A 24940-nucleotide genomic window follows, 5' to 3' on the forward strand; every position below is an offset into this window, starting at 1 on the left:
TACAGGCAGTGCAGAAGGAGGGGAAGGATGTGCTCCATGTGCCAGAGCTGAGATTCCCCTGCAGCCTATGGTGCAGACCGTGGGGGAGTAATTGGGCCCCTGCAGTCCATGGAGGTCCATGGGAGCACAGAGATCCACCTGCAGCCCATGGAGAAGCCCCACGCTGAAGCAGCCTGTGCTTGAAGGACTGCTTGAAGGACTGTGCTTGAAGGGAGAGTGACCCACATTGCAGCAGTTTGTGGACAACTGTTGTTCATGGGAGGAACTGATGTTGGAGATGTTCATGGAGAACTATCTCCTGTGGGAGATACCCCATGCTGAAGCAGGGGAAGGACTCCTCTCCCTGAGCAGTGCTGGCACAGGATCAGCACTGTCAATCTAACATTTACCCCCCCATTTGGAGACTGGGAGTGGGCAAGTTCCTGGGAGGGGACACAACCAGGCCAGCTGACCCAAATTAACCAAAGGGATATTCCATACCATATGACATCAGCTCAGATATAAAAGCCCAGGGAGGGAGGAGGAACAGGGGGCATTCATTATTTTACAATGTTCACATTCTGGAGCAGCCCCTATGCATGCTGAAGCCCTACATCCAAGGAAGTGGCTGAACATCACTTGCTGATGGGAAATAAAGATTAACTTTTATTCTCCTTTGCTTATGCACATGCAAGCTTTTGCTTTAGTCAAATGCTTTATCTCAACCTACTGGTTGTTTTCCATTCTATTTTCTCTTCCTTGTCCCACTGGGAAGGGGAGTGATAGACAGGCTTGGTAAGCACCTGATGTCCAGCCAAGGTCAACCCACTACAAATACATACATCCTACACAAATATCATTAGCAGTGCTGAGCTTCCATCCCATAGGTCAGATTCCCAAAATATATCTGTACCACAGCAATCAATAAAGCAAATACTTTTCAGTTCCTTACAGGAAAGGAACTTGTGCTAGAGGAATAGGTTCCTAAGGAAATGCTAAGAACACTTAATAAAGTCTTCTACCTATCTACTTCTGTAGTATCTGTTTACAGAGTGTGCTTTGACTCACATGTTCTCCATCTGTTCTGTTCTGTCTGTCTGTGCTTTTACCATGCATACATTTGCTCAAGGTGCAAGGTAAGTTGCTCATCTCTCATTGAAAAGTAATCAGAGAGCATAAATGTTTTTGCCACATTAATAGCAAGAACTTGCAGTTGTGATGTGCAGTGTATTGTCTCTAGTGACTTCTGCACTTTGCCTATGCTCCTTATGTTCCCTGAGCTCCGGATGCCTGGTCGGTTTGGTTTTTGCCACTGCTTCCTTTTTTCCTCCTGTCCTTGCAAGACTTTCGCTATTTTAAAAATACCAGTGATGTGGTTCATTTCTTTTCTCCCATTCCACATTTTAAACTAGAACATCCTTAAACAATAATGCTTTTTCTCCAGCCTCCATGGGATATCCTCTTTGGAGGACTTCATAGCTGCACTGGCTCTATAAAGCCTGCCTGTTGCTGTGGCTGTGAATGAAGCAGCACCTTGTCTTGTCTTGTGTAGAACAGAGCATAAAGAAGAAAGATAGGACAGGGAATTTCGTTCCTATGAAAAACCAGATAGGTCTTCCACTGATAAAGACATTGTTAACACCCATATTCACACTGTTCAGCACAGGGGAGAGAGAATGGAAAAGCTGAGCAGCATGCAGGTAATGTGAAGCTGGAAGCAGAAAGTGGAAAAGGGATTTTATATAGAAAAGAGGTGAAAGCTAGGAGAAAGAACACTTCAGCTTGTGGTGGCTCATCCCAAAGGAAGTTGGCTGGAGGTTTCCCTGCTGTCAATACAACCAAGGCACCAAACCAGTAGTTGATGTGATTTAGGAGTCCTTAGAGGGCAGAAAGCATGGTATCATATACTGAAGACTTTTCCCATATTTCAATTAATCTAATTTTTGTTTTCTCACTTTCAGTTTGAAGGACTATTAAATACATCTGGAATTGATAAATGAATGAATAGACTGCTATTTACAAATCCTCACCCAAAATGAAAGAATGTGGCTTCCTATTAAATGGGAGATTATTACTGTCCCAGCATAGGCAGCAGCATTAGCAGTGAGTCCAACAAAATAAAGGAGCTTTCTGAATGCTTTGACAAATAGAGTGCTAATGGTTTTGATGAAAAATTACTTTCAGCAAGATCTTTCAAATATTTCATAGAATTTCAACTATATTTCAGTCCCACTACATGCATCTGTTCTTCTCAAAGGAATTCTAGCAGGCATTTGGACATTTTTTCAACATCAGTGGTCAATTACATTACAGCTGGTCATGTATTAAATTCAAACAAAGTTAGGGTTCACAGAAACAGAAAGCCTACTGCTTCAGGGATGCTGGGGCTGGAGAGGTCATGCCAAGGGGATCACAGCAGGGCACCATCATTTTTGGCCTCTCCACTTTTCTAATCTTTGCCACCCTTATGCTGGGGACCTCAGCCTTAGCACCAAGTTTCCATTGTTGTTAGGATTAGGATTAGAGTTCAGAAAGCCAGTTCAGCTCAGGGGACACTGGGGCTGGAAGAGTCATGCCAAAGGAATCATGGCAGGGCACCAACATTACTGCCTTCAGCCTTCACACTTTTTAATCTGGAGCACCCTTGATGATGGGGTGAGGGGAAGCCATATGAAGAGTAGCTGAGGTCACTGGACTTGTTCAGCCTGAGGAAGAGAAGACTGAGGGGAAACCTCATTGCTCTCTACAGCTCCATCATAAGGACAAGAGGTGGGGCAGGCACTGATCTCTTCTCTGTGGTGACAGTGACAGGACCCAAGGGAATGGCATGAAGTTGTGTCAGGGGAGGTTTAGGTTGGGTATCAGGAAAACATTCTTCACCCAGAGCATGGTTGGGCACTGGAACTGGCTCCCCAGGGAAGTTGTCACAGCACCAAGCCTGACAGAGTTCAAGGAGCACTTGAGCAAGGCTCTCAGGAACATGGTGTGGCTCTTGGGGTGTCCTGTGCAGGGTCAGGAGTTGGAATTCAGTGATCTTTGTGGGTCCTTTTCAGTTCAGTATATTGTATGTTTCTATACTTTTTAATGTAAAAAGGTGTTTCTGATTGACTTAAATAAATAGTTTAACAAATTTTTTTATTTTTGAGGGGAAAAACTAGAGGTTTTTTTTACTTTAAATTTAAAAAAAGGGCTAAATCCACATTGCTTGCTTTTCTCATAAATAAATTATTTTTGTATTACCCCTTGCACCACAAAAGCAGCTATAAGCAGTTGATTTTCTGCAACTCTCAACTCTTAGGAAAGGATTTACTGTCCAGAAGGGCTCTTGAGCTCTCCCAGATGCAGAGTGAGAAGGTTTCTCCACTTTTTGGCCAAAATGGTCCATTATCTGTCAAGTACACTGGGGGAAGTACAGTAGAAATCTCCTTCAGCCCTTCTGCCTGGGGAAGGAGCTTGTGTCTCAGCAAGCAGTAGAGGAGAAGGATCAGTGGAGAGTTCCTGAAGGATCAAGGTGTTAGTGCTGCCACTTACATACTGTATGTAAATAATTTATGGTTACAGTAACTCAGTTCTCTTTTTAAAACACACAGTTTCTATTAGCCTCTTTAGACTAGTGGCTATCCCTAAAGGTGTTCACTTTTCCTGGGAAGGGGAGATGGGAAGCTGTACAGAAACTCCTTCACAAATATTATGATGTTCCTGGCTCCCTAACCTAGTGCTGCATCCTTTCTGCTTTCCGAGATGAACCTAACTGAAGACTTGCCATGAACCCTTGAATCTCAACCATGTGAGTCACTAGGATGCATGCTGCTAAGCCTGGTCTCAGGTTCATGGAACCTGTCTAAATTGCCCTGAAGCTGAGGTCCTCAGCCCAGGTTTTAAGCCCCCAGTTGCTCTCTGCTCTCACCAGAAGAGAGGGGTCAGAACAAGAATATATTTAACAGGCAACAGCCTAAGTATTACTCTGGCCTTCTTGTGTTCCCTCTAGCTTGTTTACATTGACATTTAGAGAGGCAGATGAGCTCACATTTAATAAAACGTTTTGAAATAATCTGCTTTGATTGGGTGCCTAAACTACTGGATTTTATCCACATGATTTTCTTCTGCTGCCATGGATGTAAGAGGTCAGTACATTGATGCCCCCACGTAGCTGTGCACTTCCTACCAGTATTGTTCCAACTTTGACCTCTGACACAGGAGTGTTACAGTGGGCTGAGCCCAGTGGAAGGCATCGCCAGCACCTGCATTCCCATACAAAATCCATCACTGTTTGCCTTTCACTTTGGTTTAGACAAGATGCTTTTTCTTTCTCTGTGTGCATTTCTTCACTGATAAAGTGCCTTTATTTTTCTTCCCCACTGTATCACAGATATATTATAAGGGTTAATTGGAATTTTTATAAAGCATACTGACAGTCAGAAGTTATTTTAATTAATAAGACTAATCATATACCACCACTACAAAGAATTATACTCTGGTAATCCCACCTTATCCCATAGGGTTGTCAAGGGTCTCTTACTGCACATCTTGTCCTAGTTCATTAAAAAGTTTGGGGTTTTGGTTTATTTCATTTCTTTGTTTTGCAGTAAAATGGCAAAATGGTAATTGATATTCCTGAGATGACAAAGCAGTGCATGCACTGGAGAATATGTTAGAGATAGCTGTTTAAAGTTTAGGATTTATTTAAGGACCCTAAGGTAATATTAAGTCTTTTTATAGTAGTTGCTCTGCCCTAGGACATTCTGTCAGAGCAGCAAGCTTTTCCTAATATTTTAATTTTCTTCAATAGTGAAGACTATTAAGAAGCTGGTTATGAGGCTAAAGAAGCCTGCCCAACAAGGCAGGCCAATAGGTCAAGTAATTAAAATACAAATACTATTCTACTGCCAGGTCCCTTCTGCAGAAGTGCCAGTGCAAAGTTTAGTAACTCTTTAAGAATGTACTACAGCAGCAGCAGCAGCAAAGGAGAAACGAGAGTGCTGAGTGATCTGACGTGGGTGTACATTATGTACCCTCTCTCTACCCAGCGCTGCTGCCAGTCACACAGGCCGGGTTCAATCACTTAGGTGTTCTTGCTGAAAATAACACTGGCACAAGACCCCACCTAGAAACTTGCAGAAGTGAATTACACACGTGGGTGCCCCTGAGCAGCAGCGCTTAACTGCTTGCTAGCAGTGGCTCCAAGCTATTAAAGCAAATACAGCCTTTTTGGTGGGGGAAAAAATGCCCTGGGGAAGCCCATAATGAATAAACCAACAGTATTAGGTAAGTCTCCTCTTCTTTTGGCCTGCCTCTCAAATCAGTCCTCTTTCTCAGTCCTGGGAGAGTAGCTGCCATCCTTGTGGTATCCACCATGGGCTTCTCATACCTTGTTGTCTTGGCTTGGCACAGACCCAAATCTGAGCCAATCAGTCTTTCAGCCAGCATAGCTGAGGTGGCTGCAGCTCCAGTTCTGGAGAGAGAGGCTCTAACCAGCCTTTCTCAGCTAACCTGCTGTTTGGAAGAGGTCTCCCTTCCCTCACCCAGCTTCCTGTGCCGACCTAGGCCACTGTGCTGGCTCCCACACCTCCAGCTGCAGCCTAATGCACTTGAGTTGGTTCTTTGTCTTTCTCTTAGCAATGGGGTTATCCTTAGTGCTTCGTCCCAGTGGAAAATATCACTGCTGTGGAGTTCAAGTGCTCTTGATTAACTGCGTTTTCCCATTCCCAACAGACACCATTCCCCAGTATAAGGTCAATCAGATACTCTCAAGCAGTTCGGGATCATGGTTATTCTTCAATCACACATTTGTAGTGATCTTCCTTTTTTATAAGGCTTTACTCTTCAATTCTTGCACTTGTAGTCACTCTGAGTACTGCAACAGAACAATGTTATAGCTAGCATTATGAAACACATCTAGCGACTGGCCAGTCCATTTCCACCTCAAAGGTATTTCCATACTCTTCTGCTTCAAACACACATTTACACACCATTAATGTGACCATTAACAGTGAGGCAAGCATATAGAACTGGGGCTTTTCTGTAATCTTTCTACTCCTCAGTTAAAAAATGGCATAAAAAGTTATGTTTCTATTAAGAAAATAATGAGAGTTTTCAAAAGCAAGAATATTCAAGAGAGGCTTCAGAAGGGCAGAGGGTGGAAATACTGCAGGTCAGGTTGGTTCAGCTCTCCTTTCTTTTCTGCTCTTTCCCAAGAACCAAGGGGTGGTATCGAAGACCGTGTACAAAATACAACAACTTCTTACAGACCCAGTGTTGGCCAGGGAATGGAGATGGACAAGAGATACTGAGGACTGACAAGACCGGATATAAAGGCCAGTAACCATAATAGCCAGGCCATTAGGGTCATAGAATAAAGAGTCCCTGAGTTGGGAAGGCACCTGTGGAGATTTTTTTTGTCCAAACCCCCTACCCAAGCACAGTCAGCTGGAGCCAGTGGCCTAGGATAGTGTCCAGTGAGGTTTTGAATACCACCAAGGATGGAGACTCCACAGCCTCTCTGGTCAACAGCTTCTGTGTTTGATCACCTTCACAGTCAAAAAAAGGTGTTTCTTATGTTTAAAGAAAAATTGTCATGAACCATTTACATGTGTGGGTGACCTCAGTCCAATGCTGGCATCCATCCCACAGCACAGAAGAGCTCAGACCAGCTGAAGCATACATGACAAAACTTCACAGAAGACTGATAGTACAGCTTTATGAGCAGGTGCTGCGAAGGAGGTGCTGTCTGGAATCCCTGTGCCAATAGGGGAATACAGATAACATTTCTAGTACCAAAACAATGCATCCTAGTTCTACAATGATCACCAAAGTAATTAATTTTCCAGGCCACATTTATCAGGGTTTTGGGAAGGAAACCACGGGATAGGTCACTTTAACTACCTTGGACCTCATCTGAGAGGCTGGAGCAGAAGTTCTTGAGGATTTCATTCCATGATAGGAGCTGTGATACCATGCAGAGTAAGAAGTTCTCCTTCCTTCAGGGTTCTTCCAAGTATGAGACATGAAACCACTCATCCCATTGCAACTCTGCTGTGCACACACTGCTCTCCCAGCAACAACTGATGTTACACAGGGTAACTGCTGTTGTTCTGCTCCTCTGCTTGTTAGGAAAAATGCTTCTGTGCGGTAAGAAGAATCACCTTTCATTTCCAGTTCTCCATCCTTTTTCACATTTAAAATAGAAAAGCCATGCAGGTCACTGACAGCTCAGTGAGATCAGCCTGGCTGGGGACAGAGCTGTAAGTGAGGGAAGTAGAGAGAGGCATACCAACATTAAACTGAAGAGAAAAAATCAGGCCAGAGTCTGCAAGACAACCCAGAAAAGCCTATAGCTTTAATACTATGGATGTCACTGCACCACTGCAATCTGGTTATATTGGAGCCCTTTGATACTACATGTGTTCAGTATCACTGTCCTTTCAGGATGTTTGTATATTGCCCATCACTGTAATCTGCAAAAAGATATTTGACAGCAAGAAATGCCATTTCCCACAGAAAGGTTTTTTTGTTTTTTCTTATCAAGCTCTGCATTATCTGTGTTAAAGCAAGATTACTTATGTTTGCAGAGTTCAGAGTCTAAAAAAGTAACAAAATGTGGAAGATAAACTCTTTACAGCAGTGTTAACGTCAGTTTTATTTGCATCTTCTATTTTACAGTATTCAGTAAATATGTACAGAAATACATTTGCAGATTACAATATCAATGTCCACATTTTCTGAGAAAAAAATATACATAGAAACATGTTCTATTGATATTTGACACTATAACAGTATAATCCTTAGTTACATGATGTGTATTGTTTTCGCCTCTCATCACTTGGCAGGGATGGTTCACAGAAGATAGGAATGCTTAGTTCAGACATGGGTGAAAGGCAGAGAACCTGTCAGTCTCTGACCACGTTCCTCTCCCCCACCCTTTTCCCCAAATGTATACCTTTTCATGCTTGTCTAAACTGCACTTCAGCCACACACTGTATTTGGATTTTATAAAGAAGTGACGTTATCAGGATTCATACATATTTAAGAACAAGACAAACACTTTCTTGCATACTATACTGGTTAGCACTGAGAGCTTTCTTAGTCCAAGCATTTATACGTGTGATTTAATGTGATTCCATTTGTAAAAAGCATACCACCCTCTTGAGACCCTTGTATTTATCTGCTTTCAATTACATTTGAAGTATTCTGAAAGTCTCCTATACTAATCCCATCCAAGTTGGAAGCCACATAGCTCATGCATGAGACTGTCAAACATGAGTAGTTGCAGATGTCAGTGCACCAGTGGCAGGAATCCAGGAAGATAGATCAAGGCTTAGTCACTGAAAAATACACGCCAGCACATCTCAGATACATAGCATTGTAGCACCTCATGAGGAAAACGTGTCGTGACAGGAAATCAATAACCTCTTGGAGGCGATCTGTTTTTGAAATATTCTTGATTAATTATGCCAGGGTGTGTTAGGCAACTTTGCCTGATCCAGCCTTAACCTAATGCTTTTTGCATGAAGCATTGTTGTTACTAGTCTCATAAGTCAAATCTGACGGTTCAAGTTGGGTTTTAAAGGGTCAGGCTATAGATTTTGTAATGTCTTTGTGCCCGACATTGCTGTCTTTACTATGGTGTGTAGGCTTTTACTATCAATCAAAATAAAAATCGTTTTAAGATGAACAATAGCATTTAGAACTAATTGCATTTGAAGCAAAATGACTCTCCTAAATAAAGTGTGTCATACAGTGAGTAAAACAAGTAGGGAATGTCAGTGTGTTTTTGTGACAGAAGGCCTTCATTCAGGATGTTCCTCAGGCTTCTTTGTTTATGTGCCTTCTTTGCAGAGGAGGAGCAGCTCTAGGAAACCCACAAGCAGGGCTGCATCTCTGTCTTTCTTCCCCTGCCTTCCTGCACAAACTCATTTTCCTCCTCGACAAGCTTTTCAACCATACCTGCTACCCCACCTGCCTTTCAACAAATGTGGGACCTCAGGCCATGCCTCTTGGCTTCCCTATGCCCCCACCACAGACCCTCTTGTCCCTGCAGCTCAACACATGCTCGTGCCTTAGTCACTCCTGGTCTTAGTAATCTTGTGATGCCTCTAGACCCAACCTTGAGCTTCTGCATCCTGAGCACAGAGTGCGAGACCAGCAGCTGCCTTGGTGCATGGCCACAGCTCATCACTGTCCATTGGGTCCTTGGTAGTAGCTGCATGTGTGCAGCTGCTGCCACACAGCTGAGCCCTGCACTGTTGCACAGGCTTCAGGCATACAGAGCTCTGCTAGGGCAGTGTTTTGGGATGTGCACTGTTGCTTGAGAAACTCTTCCCTCGTGCACCTCTGCCTCACAGTGGAGTACTTGCTATTTAGAAGATGCAGGGCAATGCACATCTGTAAAACTGGACAGACAGACAGAGTTGGGTGCAGCACTGAGACTGTTCTCACCTTAGTCTGCTACTGCCTTCTGTAATATGAGAACAAAAAAGCTTAGGAGGTTACGTCCTCTAGAGTTATTTGTTAAAGGAGTTTACATGTACAATGTAAAGAAATAATTAAATAAAGATAATAACAATGTCTGTGAGAAAAATTGTTTGAACCACATTGCAGATAGCTGCAATCACCATGTGATAGACCAAACTTTGACCTTTGGCTACCTCACCTACACAACACCCAATAAATCCAGTCCCTCAGTAACCACTTCCAAGATTTTAAATTTCCAAGTAGCATCAGAGAACCATCACTTGAAAAAGAAACTGAAAAATAATGTTTTTTTTATTTTCCCAAATGTGGAATTTCTTTACCCAAATTATACTGGCCCAAAGCCCAGGACAAGCAATATTTGGTCCTGGACCAGTGACAGATTCAGAGTCCAATGTTTTCAGGTTAAAAACAGGATACTTTGGCTATCTTGAAGCAAAAAAATACCCTTATATGAAAGCCTTAGTACTAGTCCTGGGAGATTGCCAGATATTAGAATTTAATATAGAATATTTTATGTACGGATAAACTTTTCAAGTCAGTCAGAGAGATTTAGAAAACATATTGATACAAATTATTTTCCCCCTTTTGAGGCCTTAGAGTCATGGGATGGAAGGAGTTGGATTTTCAAGGAGAGGAATACTATTTTCCGTATGAGTAATCTCGTTTAAACCATTGCTAAAATACATCTTCAAGCTCTCTTTAGTGATTTGTTTGCTAGGAATACAGGAGGCTCAATGACTTTACAAACACTTTTTCAGCATGACCTGCATAAAAAGTCAAATACTCACTCATGCAAATTAAATCTTGGTAATACATGTAGAAGTTTCTCTCTCTCTCTCTCTCTCTGTATGTGTGTGTGTGTGTATAAACATTGATTTTAAAGGATAATTATAAGAGACAACAATATATTTCTTTGCCTAGATAAACCTTTTTGCAAATAGTGCTGTAAGAAATTCTAGGGCAGGTGGTTCAACTGGCAAATAAACTGAGTAAAATATGTAGAAAAATTACTTTGCATAATGCTGTGATTAATGAGTGCTCTTTGCACAGGATGTATTTGTGTGCATATTGCACGTTGTTAGTAGCATGTTTTTTCTACGGATTTCGTTGCAAAAATAAGGACTTGAGGTTGAAAGTAAATTAGGGTCAGTAGGGTTTGCTCAGCTGTGGCTGAGTGCACAGAACCAGGACTTTGTTGATTGTCTTGTATTTAAAAGTCTCCTAAGGGTCAAGCAGTGCCTGCTGGCAGGAGCTGACTGGGGAGTTTGGGCACAGCACAGAATGAACAAGAAAGCCTGACTAAGGGATCCCAGAAAAAGGAGAGAGGTGATTTATGTGACATTGCACGTGGCATGTGTTCAATGATACCTGCATGCATGACAAGTATTAAAAGTAGTTCTGTTGAATTATACAAAGTTAAAATGAAACAGGTAGCAATGCTGTTCCATTTGGCAACATGACACTGGTTTCACACAGGTTTGCTGTGCTGTGTCTGGTCCCTACCTTCATCTTGTTCCAAGTCCAAGTGACCAAGATTTTGTGTGTCACATTAAGGTATTAAGGATAGGAGCTGCAAGAAAGCAGCTTGGAGCAGCAGGAGCTGAGATGGAAGAGAGACAGGCAGCTCAGAGGAGGGAATTGAAGAAGTCTCCAAAAGCAGAGGGGAACCAGGACAGGGGTCAATCAGGGTAACAACTGATAGATGTTGAAAGGGCCAAGATGTCTCAGAGCTATAAACCTGAAGGATTAGATTGGCTTTCGTACCAAATTTTTATTTCTCTATACATGCTTGCTCATCTTAGGCTAACACCCAGGAATGGAACTGAGGAATATGATGGGGTTCTTCATTCCTCCATAGCTACCCTACATGACCTTGAGTGAGGCATGCCATCTCCATCTTGCCCTTCTTCAAAATGAGGATAGGATATCCTGCTCCTACAGATCAGGGCTGCTGTGAGGGTATGTTTAGTAATGCTTTTGAGGCGCTGAAGTGCTTTAGTGATTGGCACTGTGGAAATTCTATAGATAAATGCCTATATATAACCTCCCTGACACTGGTGCAGTCATAGGGTGAGATCAGATTGCACTGCTATTTCAGTATATAGTATATACTGCATGTGTCAGAAGCAACAAGAACAAAGCTGTCAGTATTCAGATATGTGTGGAGAAGGTGATACAAATCCTCTGAAGTCAGGAATGCCATGTCCACTGTGTTTATCTACAGAAAAGAGGAAAAGAGGGGGTAACATTAAAGAGGAAGTGTTAATTTTCTTTTCAAAGAACTCTACACTCTCCTATTGATTGAAAATGGTTCTCTTTGGCTCTTGTGTGTTTTGTGGCATTATAGGGTATTGGTCTTTGTTTAGATCATATAATACTTCTTCCTCCCTCCAACCTACCATAACAATTAGTGAGCTGTCTGTGGCTGCCTTGGAGTGCATCCTGTGCATCAGCATGTCTCATTTAATAGTCATAATTTCTCATTTGTAAGAGGAAAAGTGCTACCAGCGCTTTCAGTCTCATAAGGGCTCAGACTCACTCAAGGATTCCAATTTATTATGCACCCAGCTCTGATATCCTGCTGCTCTCTTTATGGATTAGGCTGCCTTGGTAGAAGGTATCATCCTTCAGACAACACATAAATAGTCTCTTGCCAGCTGTTCCTTTCGCAGAAGTTTCTCAAGGAGTAAATCATAATCATGCCCCTGTTTTACTAGTTCCTGATCTGGATGTCCATGGTACTCTGCTAGGAGCATGCAAAAAAATGAGCTTCATTGCTACTGTTACTCTACAAATGGCACTAACTACAACTGTAGGGATTTTTAGGCTTATTAGCATTGGTTTCTAGGGCGAACACATCATCAGTAGTGGTTTTAAATTTAGAGGAATGGGCATAGGGTCAGTTTGCTGGTGGTTTCTGTAAAACCTTTATCTCAAGGTGCTGCACAAAGTCCTGAGAGGGAAGGAGTGGCAAGACAGACGGTTTTGCTCATTCTGACATGGAGCAGCTGTTTAACACATAATCTTGTGAGTTCAGAAGAAAGAGGGGAAGGGTAACATCCTGCTGATGGAAATTATATTTTATAGACAAATTTTAAAAGGCAGAAAGCAGAGGCAGCCAGCAAACACAGCAGTTTGCACAGAAGGGTGCAAAGAAGGGGGCTACTGTCAAATATGTACCAGCGTAAGTCTCAGGCACAGTGGCACTGTGCTACAGAATAGTTTCATCAGCAGATGTTGAAGCAGCTGCCCTTGCCAGGGCAGAGGCTTTGACATGGGCACAGCTTTGGATGGCAGATGTAGCCCTCCAGGTCCTGGACTGCACAAGTTCTGTGGGTGAAGACCTATCTTCAGCCTCCTTGTTGCAGGGTGCACCAGCACTCCCAGGAGGCTCCCAGCCCATCAGTCAAAATGTTGGTGGACATCAAACTTGCAAGGCCTCCTTTTCTGTCACTGGGCTTTCACTGACTCTTAAGAATGTGGGCTGAATGTCACACTGTAGGCCTCAGAGAGGAACAGCGTTTTCATTGAACTAAAATGTCCTGTACTTTGTAGTTTTTAGTCTGATCAAATTGAGTAATAAGACACAATCCCCAGTTCTTTGAAGTGAATTATAATCACAGTTTATGTGAAGCCCACACAGTTTAATGATCCCTACAGAACTTCTGTGAGCTACCCAGGCATCTGAGATGCCTCTATAGACTGAACTCCTTGTCATAAAGGTAGTTCTGGACAGTCAGTGAAGATCAGGAGTATGAATTGGGAAGACATCACCACCGTGTTTGTGCTGAAGACAGAAGATACAGTACATAAAGCCATCAATTTAGCACTTTTTGAAAAGTTTTTAGCATTCCATTTTAAACACAGTTGAGGGAGGGAGAAAAGGCCAAGTAAGGTACTGATGAAACCAGTGTTAAAAAAAGCAGCACTTACTAGTTGGAAGATAAAATATATAATCAGGCTTTCAAGAATGAGCACTTAATTGCCTAAAGACTATTACAGAACTCATTGTTAATGTACCTAATTTGCATGAAATATTTTTTTCCAACTAACTGTTGCAGAACACACGTAAAATGGGGAAGCACAGTCCTTCCTCAAAGCTGAGCTTCCCAAGCCAGCACTGCAGTTGTGGTGCATATTTGTAATGTGATTTTCTGGTCTCAAATGTCATTACGCACATATGTACCATGTGGGGGGTGGTACATATTTTAGTAATATCTTTTAAAGAGTTATTAATGAGCAGAGTTTCTCACAGGAAGCAGTAACAGTGGCTTTAGGAATTAATCCACCTGCAGAGCTCAGGGTGCCTTTTTTTAATAGTGTGTGCTAATTCAGCTTCACTGAGAGGCAGCTTCTCTGGAGTCAGTCTCCAGAGTGTCTTGTGGATCAGATTCTCTATATAACAACCTTCCTGCACATTTCAGGCTCTGTGGGTTGTGGTTGTTTCTCTGTTTTCATGCATCATTACTAGCTGTTGGAGATTTGGTGAGCCATATTTCTTAACCACTTGTAGGTGATGGGTCCTTGGAAAGCAATGCCATGTGGTAGACACAGAATGGGAGGAAGTTGCAGCTCTCTGCTCTGCCAAGACCAATACTTCCTAGCAAAAAGATCTGTCAGAGCTGCCTTTCCAGCAGCGGGGGCAGGCAGTGATGAGGTCTGAGCACGGCAGTGCTGTGGCTGGGTACTGGGGACTTATGGTCAACTCTTCAGCTCACAAGGTGGTCTTGGCAGATGGATTCTTCAGAGAGTGGTTAAAAATGGGTCTGAGGGCTGCTGTCTTGGCACTCCAGAGAAAAAAAGGATTTGTAGCTGGGAGCACCACAGGTAGGTAGCATCACAGACACAGCTGGAGAAGCTGGGCATGCACAGGCACATTTTCCTTTAAGTAGATACAGTTACTGAGTCCTGGGAAAGCTCAGTCTAAGAGCTCCTGCTAATGTTATAGGGTTTGTTGTCTCCCCCACTGCTGTCTGGGCTGGACTGGAGGCTGGAGACTACCCTGAGCCTGCAGTCACCACAGGGAACATGTGCAGTGAGGGTTGCCTTCCTGGACAGTGGGAATGGTGCTCCCTGGTGTGGCCACATTAGTGCTCAGCACAAGTCTCTTGTGTCAGCACAGTCATACAGGCAAAACTGTCTCACAGGGGCAGCTGGTCTCAGTGGGAGCAGAATAGGACGTCCAGGTAAAAATACAACTTTGCTATAACTACTTAGTCTATAATAAAAGTGCCTTATCAATAGAGCATTAATTAGTAGTGCTAAGATAGTTTACTACTATTATAATATATTTATAATTATACTCTAATTATATATTTGTTCTTTTCTTAAAAAGCATTAATGGTGCAAAATGGCAATTACTGGAAAGCTGTAAGAGCAGCTAATCATCCTTACCATTTAAACCTCCTTGTTATTTGAACTTCCTCATTCCTTAGTCTTCTCTGAAGTAAGCAAGTCCCTGGAGACACTTTGGCAAACAAGGTGAGAAATATGGTTTTCTCCCGCTGTGTGCCAGTAAGTAAAAGGGATCTGTCCCAGAGGTACCAGTTGGGTATGTTTGATCGGCACAGCGTGATCTTTAGGCAGGTCAGGGAAATATCAATGCTATTTTCTCTCTAAGCCTCAGATTCCCAATGGCCTGTTTATTCAGAAATCAGGTGGCAAAAACATTAGAAGATATGAAATCTTAGGCCCCCTGCAGAATACCCAGCCCTGATGGATCCCACTGCAAGCACATTTGATTCCTGATCATCTTCACTATGCTCTAGTGTAGCACTAGTCTTTTAATTTGCATTGTTGGATAGAAGGTATCCCAGCCTACAAAATTAAATGTTTTTTAAATCAAGGTTTTTTGAGGGGCTGAAATGTAGAGAAGGGAAATTTTATACTTTTTGTGGTTTGGTAAAGGATCTGAAGCAGCTTTTTAGAGTGGCACTTTCACAAAAACATTTTAGACCAAAGTTCATACTCTGGATTTGTAAAACTGCAGTGTTCGCATGTAGCATTGACATTCGCTCTAGCAGACTAGGATTAAAGATACACATCTCTTATTTTCTCCTCACATTTCTAATTCCACTGTATTCTTAACAGGATTTTGTACACAAACTCTTTAGTGGCACAGCTCATTATTCGCTTTCTCCCCACCCCTTACCTTTGAAAAAGAGCAGAAGTGAGAATTTAGGAAAATAATAACCTATATTATTATATAACCACAAAACTTGCGCGGAGGGAAAGGAAAAGAGTATTCTAGATTAAAGCTTGATTGCTGAAATTATTTTAACTACTTTTTAATTGGCAAGCTGTTGAGTTGTTATCATCAATGAGGAACTCATCAACAAGCGGTATCGAAAGCGGTAAACATTTACAGAGGAAAACCGAGCTCACAAGCTCTGTAACAATCATCCATAGTGCAGAGGTAAAACTAAGTGACTGGATCACAGGAATACATCGTACAAGGAATATCAAGGGTGGAGTTTGGAATTAATAGTCATTGTTGTCTTCTGGTTTTTTCTCTGAGTAAGTTATGGGGGCAGGGTGGGAGAAATTTGCACAGCCTCCAGCTGCTCTGCTTTGGGGCTCTGCAGAGTGAGGCACTGATCTCCACCTGGAGACCTTTTCCAGACAGACACAAGATGTGCAGATGAATCTCCAGGGCTTGCTTTGCTGTCAGTCCCTGTTCGTGGATTCTGACGGTCCTCTGCAGTTCATAGACCTCTCATCTAATGGTGGGCACCTTTATAGCAGACCACATGTAAAACACCTTTGCATTCCCTTGATGCTGATTTGTACTGTTTAAAGAGGTGGGGGTGGAACAAGTTGTTAAAAGATGAAGAAATTGAAAGCTCCCCTAACTGCTGTATTATCCACCTGACATTCTCCAAATGCTAGTCATTAATTACTAATGCCTTGAAAATCAGAGCAGTTATCCAATTCAATTATGTTACATCTCTCAGTGAGAGCATTTCCATTATCTTACCATTTCCCATTCAAACCATTCTTATTTGCAGTTTTTAAAGGCTCAGACCCCACTGTGTTTCTTCTCATTTGAACCTGTAATCCACACAAGGATATTTCTACTCCATGCTTCTCATATCTGCACACAGGTGAAAGTCAGTGTGTGTTTACATTGTAATTATTACAAACTTAAAAATCCAATCCTCCAGCTTCCCCCAGAGCTGCATGATAGCACAATGTGGCCAATGTACACCATAACTTTCCTTTCCAGTGGCTGATCAAGTACTTGGGGAAGGATTGAATCTGGATTAGGACTTAGACTGCCCATGCAATCCTTATACCTGCAGACCTTCCTGTGGAGTGGGCAGGAGAGTTTGCAGTCACAGTTGTACCAAGCCCTAGAGCCAAGCTCCCAACTGAAGTAATTCCCTTTAGATGCCAGCAGTACCTTTGCTCCATGGAGGCAAGGCAGGGTATGTTTCTGGAGTCAGCACTAATGCTGGTCCTAAGTGAGGTGTATATTCAGAAATTATGGGGTTTATTTCCCGGCACATTTGTTCTTTGCTTATGTGTATTTTCATGCCTGCCAGCACTCTGAAATGTAGACACTGAGTGTTGGGGGCAGGTTGGATGCAGTTTTTCATGCTGCTGACATTAATTGGATGTACAGGCCTTCTCAGAAGGGGCAGTGTAGGAAATGTATATGGGAAAATGACAAAATAAGGAGTTTCACAGCTAAATAAAGACAAGTGGCTGAAAATGGTTTTTACAGCTTTGGCTTTCACATGATTCATTTGGGAATCTAAAACTATTTTGCACAACTAACAAATTAAGATTCACAACACCTTCCTGAATATAATTGTTCCTGTCTTGCAGATGGAGGAACAGAGGTATTGAGGCTATCATTTGAAAATATATCCCCTGTTTTCAAGTCCCTAGATTGAGATACATTTAAACCTAATTCTCAGAAGCATTAAATACCTCAATTTATATTCATTCATTTGGCATTGTTTGTACTCAGTCTCTGAAAACCAGATGCATTGCCTCCTAACTAGAATGGTCAAAATAACTGAAGTGACATGGCAGAGATCACAGAGCCACTGCAGGGCCAGACTGGGATTGGGATCTGTGTCCCATCATGACACATTCCCATTTTACTCACTGAGTGTCTGCCTTGATTTCCTGAGCAAAAGGAAAGCATGTTCTGGTTACTCAATTTTTCTCTTCTCTCTCAAACAACTGGACGTTATAGAGATGATACTGGTTGGGTTATTGATCAATTTTGTAGTTATTTGACCTTGTCTTTCTAACCATCAAGAATTGTCTTCGGGTTTCTGCGATTAAGTTTCTTATTGTAGAATTGAAATGGAAATACACTGAGAACCATTTGTATCACCTGGTTTTTCCCCATTGTTTTGTTTTCTTTCCAGCACACAACAGTTTTGCCCTTTGTATTAATCGAGATGAGAACAACACATCATCAGTATCCCAGCAGGAGCTGTGGACTGGCTGCAGTGTGCACCTTCGCTGTTGGCTATATTTTATGGTAAGGGCTGTACATGCTGTGTTTTCACATTGTATTGGGGGTTTTGTACTGCTAAATTTGGGCACATATTTCATTATGGATATAATCGCTAACAGATTCACACTGCATGCCTCGTTTGGTCCAAGACCTGGGCTTTGTCTGGTTTCCCCAGATGCTTATATTTTTAGAAAGTATATGCCAAACCTCACACAACAGGAATTTGTTGAACAATCCCATGTAAGCAGTGGTCTTTCCAAGGGTACATTTTTCAGCCTTTTTTCAAGCTAAATGTTTTTCTTGGACCTTAGTTTTATTGCTTAGGGTTTTTGTTCTATCAAATAAAATTGAGAATAGGCAAATGATTTCCTGCATCAGTATTTAAGCGGCAACAGAAAAGATAGAACACTGTCTTTTTTTTTTACTAGTTCATAAATTCTTTCTGTAAAATTGATTACAGAATAAGTCAGTAATCCAAACACTCTAAAGTTTGTTTTAAGAAATGCAAATGTTGGTGAGAAATTAAACTAAAACACAAATAATCTTTATTATACAACATTAAATCAAGTCTTTGGGGAGTTTCTAATCAAGCACCTGACTTGCATGACAGAGTTAATATATTTTGGTTACCCTAATATTTATTTTTCACTAAATCTTTATTTTGTTTATATTTCTCCTTTGAGATTATCTATCCTTTATCCTTCCTACATTTCATGCAGACCCCCTGTTTACTTTTCATATTCTTTCTTTTCATTGCACAACATCCTTCTCTCAGCTAAGAAGGTATTTTCCAAAATGTCCACCAACCAAGTGAGATAAAACTAATGTGAGAGGAACATGGTCTCAAGGCAGTACTATCACGCTGCCTCAACTATGCAATTTGTCCCTTTGGTCCAGTGAAAGAGAGGTCATTATTCATACACATCCACACACACTGAGTGATCATAAAACCCTACTAATTCAGCTGAAGTGGGATGTAGTGTCTCAGGACAACAGCCACATTCTGCCATTTGCTTTTATAAATATACCAACCCTTCTTAAAAGATAATAATATCTGTAATTGTAAGATAAGGGCCAGCCTCATGCAAAAAGGCACATGATTATTCCTTCAGGAAAAAGTAATTGTGCTTTTAACCCATATATAGTAATGCTTAACTGTTTTTGACTTTCCTCTGATGGTGTCTGGAGACAGATTGGCAGAGTTACCTGTGACTTGACCTCTTCTGGTAACTCCTGTTTTTTCAAAATCATCTAAGTAGACACCTGCAATAGTATTTAATAAGAATTTAAAACTGAAACAATCGACTTTTACAAGTGAAATAAAAACAAGATGTGTCTTAAAATCTTTTAAGAATCTATTACAGTATCGGTGTGATGCTCATCTAGCTTGATCCTGCCTATTACAGTGCATCTGTCTCCAGCAGCTACAAGGTAAAAGAAAATTGTAGAGCAAGTAAGGCAGGAGAAGAAAATTCTCCATTAAATTAACTACTAAGCAGATAGCCAGGCACAGACTGTGGTCATCTCCCTTTGCTTTTGCTGTTTATTGGTTTTGCCTACACATATATTATTTCTGAAATGGATAGGGCTACTCCCAAGTGATTCACCTTCGTCCAAGTTGCAATTTCTCTATGAATGTACTGAGACATCTTAAAAGTTCATCCTGCTAAATTATGCACATACAGCCCATTTCTCCTTCTACTGTTATGGAAGGAGGCCTTTGCAGGATAGTGGAGGCAGACAAAAGCTACGCTGTGCCATCACTTGCAAGTTCTGCATGCCTTCAGCCTGCAGTTGCTATTGAAGACTCTGTCCAAGATGTGGTTGAGGCTGCAAGCCAAATCTTGGTTCAGTTATACCAGTGTGATATATTACATTCACAGGCTGGGAAGATCTACCAGAAAGTAGGGGTTTGTCCTCCCTCTCAAGAGTGTGCAGACTTTTCACAGCTGAAATACACTGTCTTCATCCTGCCAAGTGACCACATCGCAGTGGAGACCTTAATCACTTAGAGGGCTTGGAATTGCAAAATTCAGATTTGTTCTTATTGGCAGAACCCTCAAGGTTAGCATAATGTATTAAAATGAGACCACACCTGCAAATGACCTAGTTATATATGGCCTGGTGGAACCTCCTTCCTTTGTTCCTAATGTTCACCATGGGTCTCGGGCTAGGGCTTAGTTCTTGGTTTATGTATTTTTAACTAGAATTTAGGGATCTGCCACTTGAGAGTTTGTCCTTTTGCCTATTCTGTTTTTCCCTCAGCAGAAGTGTTTTCACTGCAACTCTCAGAATAAAGTGAAGACAGTTGCTAGTCAGATGTTCTCTATGTTTTGTTCTTGAATTTTGAACTCTCTTCCCATCTCAACTGAAACTTACTTGCCATTCTAAATGTTTTATGTATTGTGTTGCACTTTTTACTGTAAATGAACATACAGAATGATGTTGTTTAGGTTTGATTCCCTGAACGCATTTTTTGCAACTCATAGCGGAGGAAAGCTTGTTTTATTTTGTATATGACTGAATCTGTCATGTATGAAAGAGATGGTGGAATAGCAAGTGGTTTTTTATGTATAATCAGTAAAAGAGAAAACTGGCAAACAATTCTGAAGAGCATCACTGAAATTGGAAGAATATAGCTAAATAACTTGATATCTCCTGAGCATGATTCAGAGACTTGTTTTCTGAGAAACATCCTTTCTTGAAGAGTAAAAGCTTTTTCTGTTTTTCTTTCCTTTTTTTTTTTTTTTGCACTCTCTTCCTTCAGTCAGAGAGTTTTTGAGTAGGCACACTTAGCTCATGCACTCTCTGTGACAGGGAGCTCTCCCATGCTGTTAAGGAACTGTGCCCAGGCAGAGCATTCACAGACTTGCATTGCCTGTTGCAGACCATACATGGACTTTCAGGATCAAGGCCATGGGATAAGAAGGGAAAAGCCTGTTGGCTTTATTTAGCATGGCTTGAAAAGGTCACAGTTTGTACTGAATTGTTAAATCTAGACAGTGCTAAGAAAACCGAAGCCTTTGCCAGTACTACCAGAAAATTCTGCCAATGAGTGTATGGAGTTGGTTGTCAAGGAACAGAAAAGAGCCAGAAATGTGTTGCTCCTTGGAATAAGAATGACGTCATGGTAACTAATATCAGAGCCTAATATGTCCCTAAAATAAACTGAGACAAATACGTTTATTTTAAATGGTTTTCACTTTCCCTCTACTTTGGAGCACTTCAGGATGCCAAAAAAACAGACCCTAAAAATCCACCGCTGTAGTCGTGCTGGGCTGCATGTTTGGAAGCAAAAGACTTGATCTGCTCTCTTGTTGCTATCTCAAATCCACTAGGAGCTGCCTCCACATGTGCCAAGCTTGGACTTGATTCATTCTTTCATTCTTTTAAAAATCTATTTAAAGAGCTTTTAAATTTTCATTTGAAAATAAAGTTTCTCTCGAAGCGACTTTAGGAGAGTTCCATAGATTTGCTGAGGGAGAGCATTTAGAGGGGGTAATTTGCTGAATTCTTCTTGAATGAATTTAAGAAAGGAATGTACACTGATGATTTGGAATGAATTTGAGATTGATTCTATCAGGCTTGCTGTAGGATTTCCACTAACAATTCTCCATAGAAGGAGAGGAAGATCAGAAAGAGCAGATGTTGGCACAGACTGCTAGGACAAATTTTGACATTCAGAAGAGAGGGGTGGTGGGTTAGAGTGTGAAGTTTGGTGAGAATTGAAAGTCATATTGATAAAGAAATGCAGGACTGAGAAACCAGAAGGATTTTTGAGGTTGCTGGTGCTGATGGAGCAGGAGAGACACAACATGGCTTTGCTAGGGTGTGCTGAGGGTTTCTATGTAGGGAGGGAGTAATGAATGCTTTTGGAAGTGAGCACTGGGGATAAAAGTTCAACAGATATCAGAAGAATCGGTGGTTAGTGAAAAAAAACCAAACAAGTAAAATGTCCTGGGGACAAGTAAAATAAATTAACTAAAATCATGGGTTAAAAGAGAAGTGGGTAAAGAAACGTGCAGCTCACAGGTCAGCAGCTTCAAAGCTGAAATCATGCAAGTGAGTGGGAATGCTGGGAGAGGGAGACAGACTTTGAAATCAGAGTGGAAGGCTGATGTAGAAGTGGATGATAAAAGAGACAATGCAGAGGAGGAGAAAAGATTTGAAGCTGGAGCTGCCCAGAACAGGAAAGAGTAGGAAGAAACAGAAGCAGCAGAAATAGGCCAGAGGAAGATCAGCATCTCCTGTACGTGACCCAGAAGGAGGGTGGGAGGGCAGAAGTGCTTTCAGCAAGAGAAGGCTGTAGGGATCACCAGCCTGTTCAGTCTGACATAGCCATTATGGCTATACTTTCTGGCTCCCCTCCACCTCCACATCCTCAAATGTTTCAGTCAAAGCAACAGTACAATCACAGATGACATGCATGGGTAATATGTTCTCACTTCCTTATGCAGCTCCTTAAAATACAGCTCAAGAAGGCATAGCAACCATTACTATATTTAAAATGAAAAAAATATTTATCAAAATAGATGACTTCCAGAGATGACAACACTTTGCAGCACATCTGCTAAGTTTCTGTCATTCTATCTACCTGTACATAACACAAATTTCTGCTAGGCTTTGTTCATCCCAGAGGATGCCAGCCCCCATGTCATGCTGAGTATGTTTTGGATGTGACATTGTTTGCAGCTGCAGTTTCCCAGGACTTGTATTCTTCTGACTGCATAAGCCATTCCACACCAGTAGCACAGTCCTATTGACCTATGTGTTGTTCACCACTCAGATGAATGGAGAAGAATCCAGCATTAAGAAAATGGAACAAGAGGGGATGATTGCTGTTATTTCCTAAATGACAACTGTTTATTGAACTTATTTTTTAGTCTTTAAGATTTCTAAACTATGTACATTTCTGGTGTAGGTGACTTAGGTCTGGCCAGCTGTTAACATAAGGAGCCCAGCATCTTAATAATAGCTGAGATCTTAAGAATTCTGATTAGATGCAGAACAAGCTCTCCTATGTTTTTGTGGGGGTTTATGAAGATGTGCCTCACATCAATCAGTATTAGAAACCTAAAGTAGAACAAATATAGTGTAGGTCGTTGAGGTCCTGTCCTTGAAAGCACGGGATTGGTCATACACTATACCCACAAATTATTTGTTTGTTTTGAATGTCTCAGCTGCTGTAAACCCATCACCTCCTTTGGAAGGCATCCCACAATTTAATAGCTCTGGGTAAAGGAAAAAGGAGAAGAGTGATGCTGAAAAAGATCATGAAATAAAGGCATAGAAAATGCCCATGTTCTGTTGTTTGCTAGAGTAGCCTCTGGGAACTGGTCTAAGATTTGTCTGGGACTACAGATTCAGCCTTCCTTTGTGCCAGTCACTGGAAATATGAAGAGCACTGAGGATCTGGGAGAGGATTTGCTGCTGCAAGAAGTAACCAGAAAGGAACTGCCATAGTAGATGAGAATGGTCATGTACCCAGGCTCCAGGTATTGCTAATGTGAGATGCTTTCAGAGATTTTAGTAGGCCATTATGAGGAGTTTTCTTCCAAAACTTATGTCAAAATGTAGGTACATGGATCCTTTAGTCTTGATGGTTTATACCTTGTACTCTTTAAACTTAGGCATAACTGTGGGTATTCTTATTGCTTGTACAATCTCCTGACTTCAGAAACGTGCTAGATTTGCATTATATGGCCTGGAGAAGAGGAGTGGACTAAGTAGACTTCCAGACTTGCATATTTCAGAACTTTTTTGAGTATTTTTATTTCAGTGAGGTATCACTGAAAGATGGGGTAGAGCATTCCAGAGTTTAATTAGCTACCACTCAAAAAGATATTTCCATTATGAGATTTGAATTTCTTGTTTCTGAGTTCTGTTGAGGTTATTCTTCTGTTACGAGGAAGAGAACTGGCAGCTCTTCACCCATTCTGTGTCCTTTAATTCGCTGCTCTTGAGACATTACATAGCCCCCCTTCTAATAGCCCCTGCTTCCAGAACTCATAGAACTGGTTCTTGGTGGCTGCAGACTATGATGAAGCATTCGAGTTGGGCAGGAAATGGGTGGAGACTCTCTGAGAACCCATACCACGAAGTACTGCTGGGCTGTGACAGCTGAGAGCAGCCACCATGAAGGAACAACCATCTTCTGCAACATCTCGCATTACAAAATCCATGGGGTCATGGTTATCTGCCATTATACCCACTTGAGCTTGATTCTACCAGGATTGAGGCCTTACACATGCTGTTGTAACAGCTGCATTACTTAAACTGACAGAGTACACGTAAACCACAAGGTTCCAACAACTTTTTTGTACTTAGTTTTCCTCATTAACAAAAGATCTACAGCCAAAGAATAAAAGCATGTGTATCTTCCCTGCATAGTTTTCATTTCCTCCTGGTTAATAGGAGAGAGATACAACATCTACTGTATAGTAAAGTGAAAACCAGCTACAAAGTCACATTTTTTGACAGATTTGTTAAAAACAAGCAAGATTGTGCATTTTCAAATAGCTTTTTATGATTTCTACACCAACTGGTTGAAAATTTCTAAAATCAACCACTTTTTTTAACAGACATTTTAATTTGAATACAATGTGGGAATATTTCCATTCCTTCTCTTTTTACTGTTCCTAACAAATGGCTAGATGAGCACCATGACCTGTAACACATTCATCTTTGAAAACACACAGTTATGTCTACATACAGCTGCTACTGTTCCAAATCACAGGGAGGTTCAGGTGAATTTTATCTTCTCAGAAGTAGCCAGTCCAGTTTTAGTTTAAACCTTTTCTCCTCAGTTTATTTCTACCTAAGTGACACATTTTTTACACCTGTTCAATGACAAAGTCTTCAATTTTATCTAGATTTGCCTTCCTAAGTAAATCTTAATGTATGCTTCCCTGTACTTACCTAATAATGAGGTTGGGTAGGAGTAATGGCTACTAGAATTGCAGCACTGAAGGCATTCATTAACATTGGCAATCAGCGCTCTTGTGTGGAAGCTTT

At 41.4% G+C, this 24940-nt stretch overlaps 1 protein-coding gene across 2 annotated transcripts in view; it reads left to right on the forward strand.

Annotated features, from left to right (window-relative positions):
• AIG1 (androgen induced 1) overlaps positions 1–24940 on the forward strand; it is a 123471-nt gene that overhangs the window by 92164 nt on the left and 6367 nt on the right. For both annotated transcript variants that reach the window (XM_085055728.1, XM_085055726.1), the window contains one exon: positions 17835–17950. In XM_085055728.1, the coding sequence (XP_084911854.1) occupies positions 17835–17950 (116 nt within the window). The remainder of the gene's footprint in view (positions 1–17834; positions 17951–24940) is intronic.

Source organism: Lichenostomus cassidix, chromosome 3 (assembly GCF_008360975.1).
Source record: "Lichenostomus cassidix isolate B80296 chromosome 3, HeHo_3.0, whole genome shotgun sequence".
Taxonomy (NCBI): Eukaryota; Metazoa; Chordata; class Aves; order Passeriformes; family Meliphagidae; genus Lichenostomus; species Lichenostomus cassidix.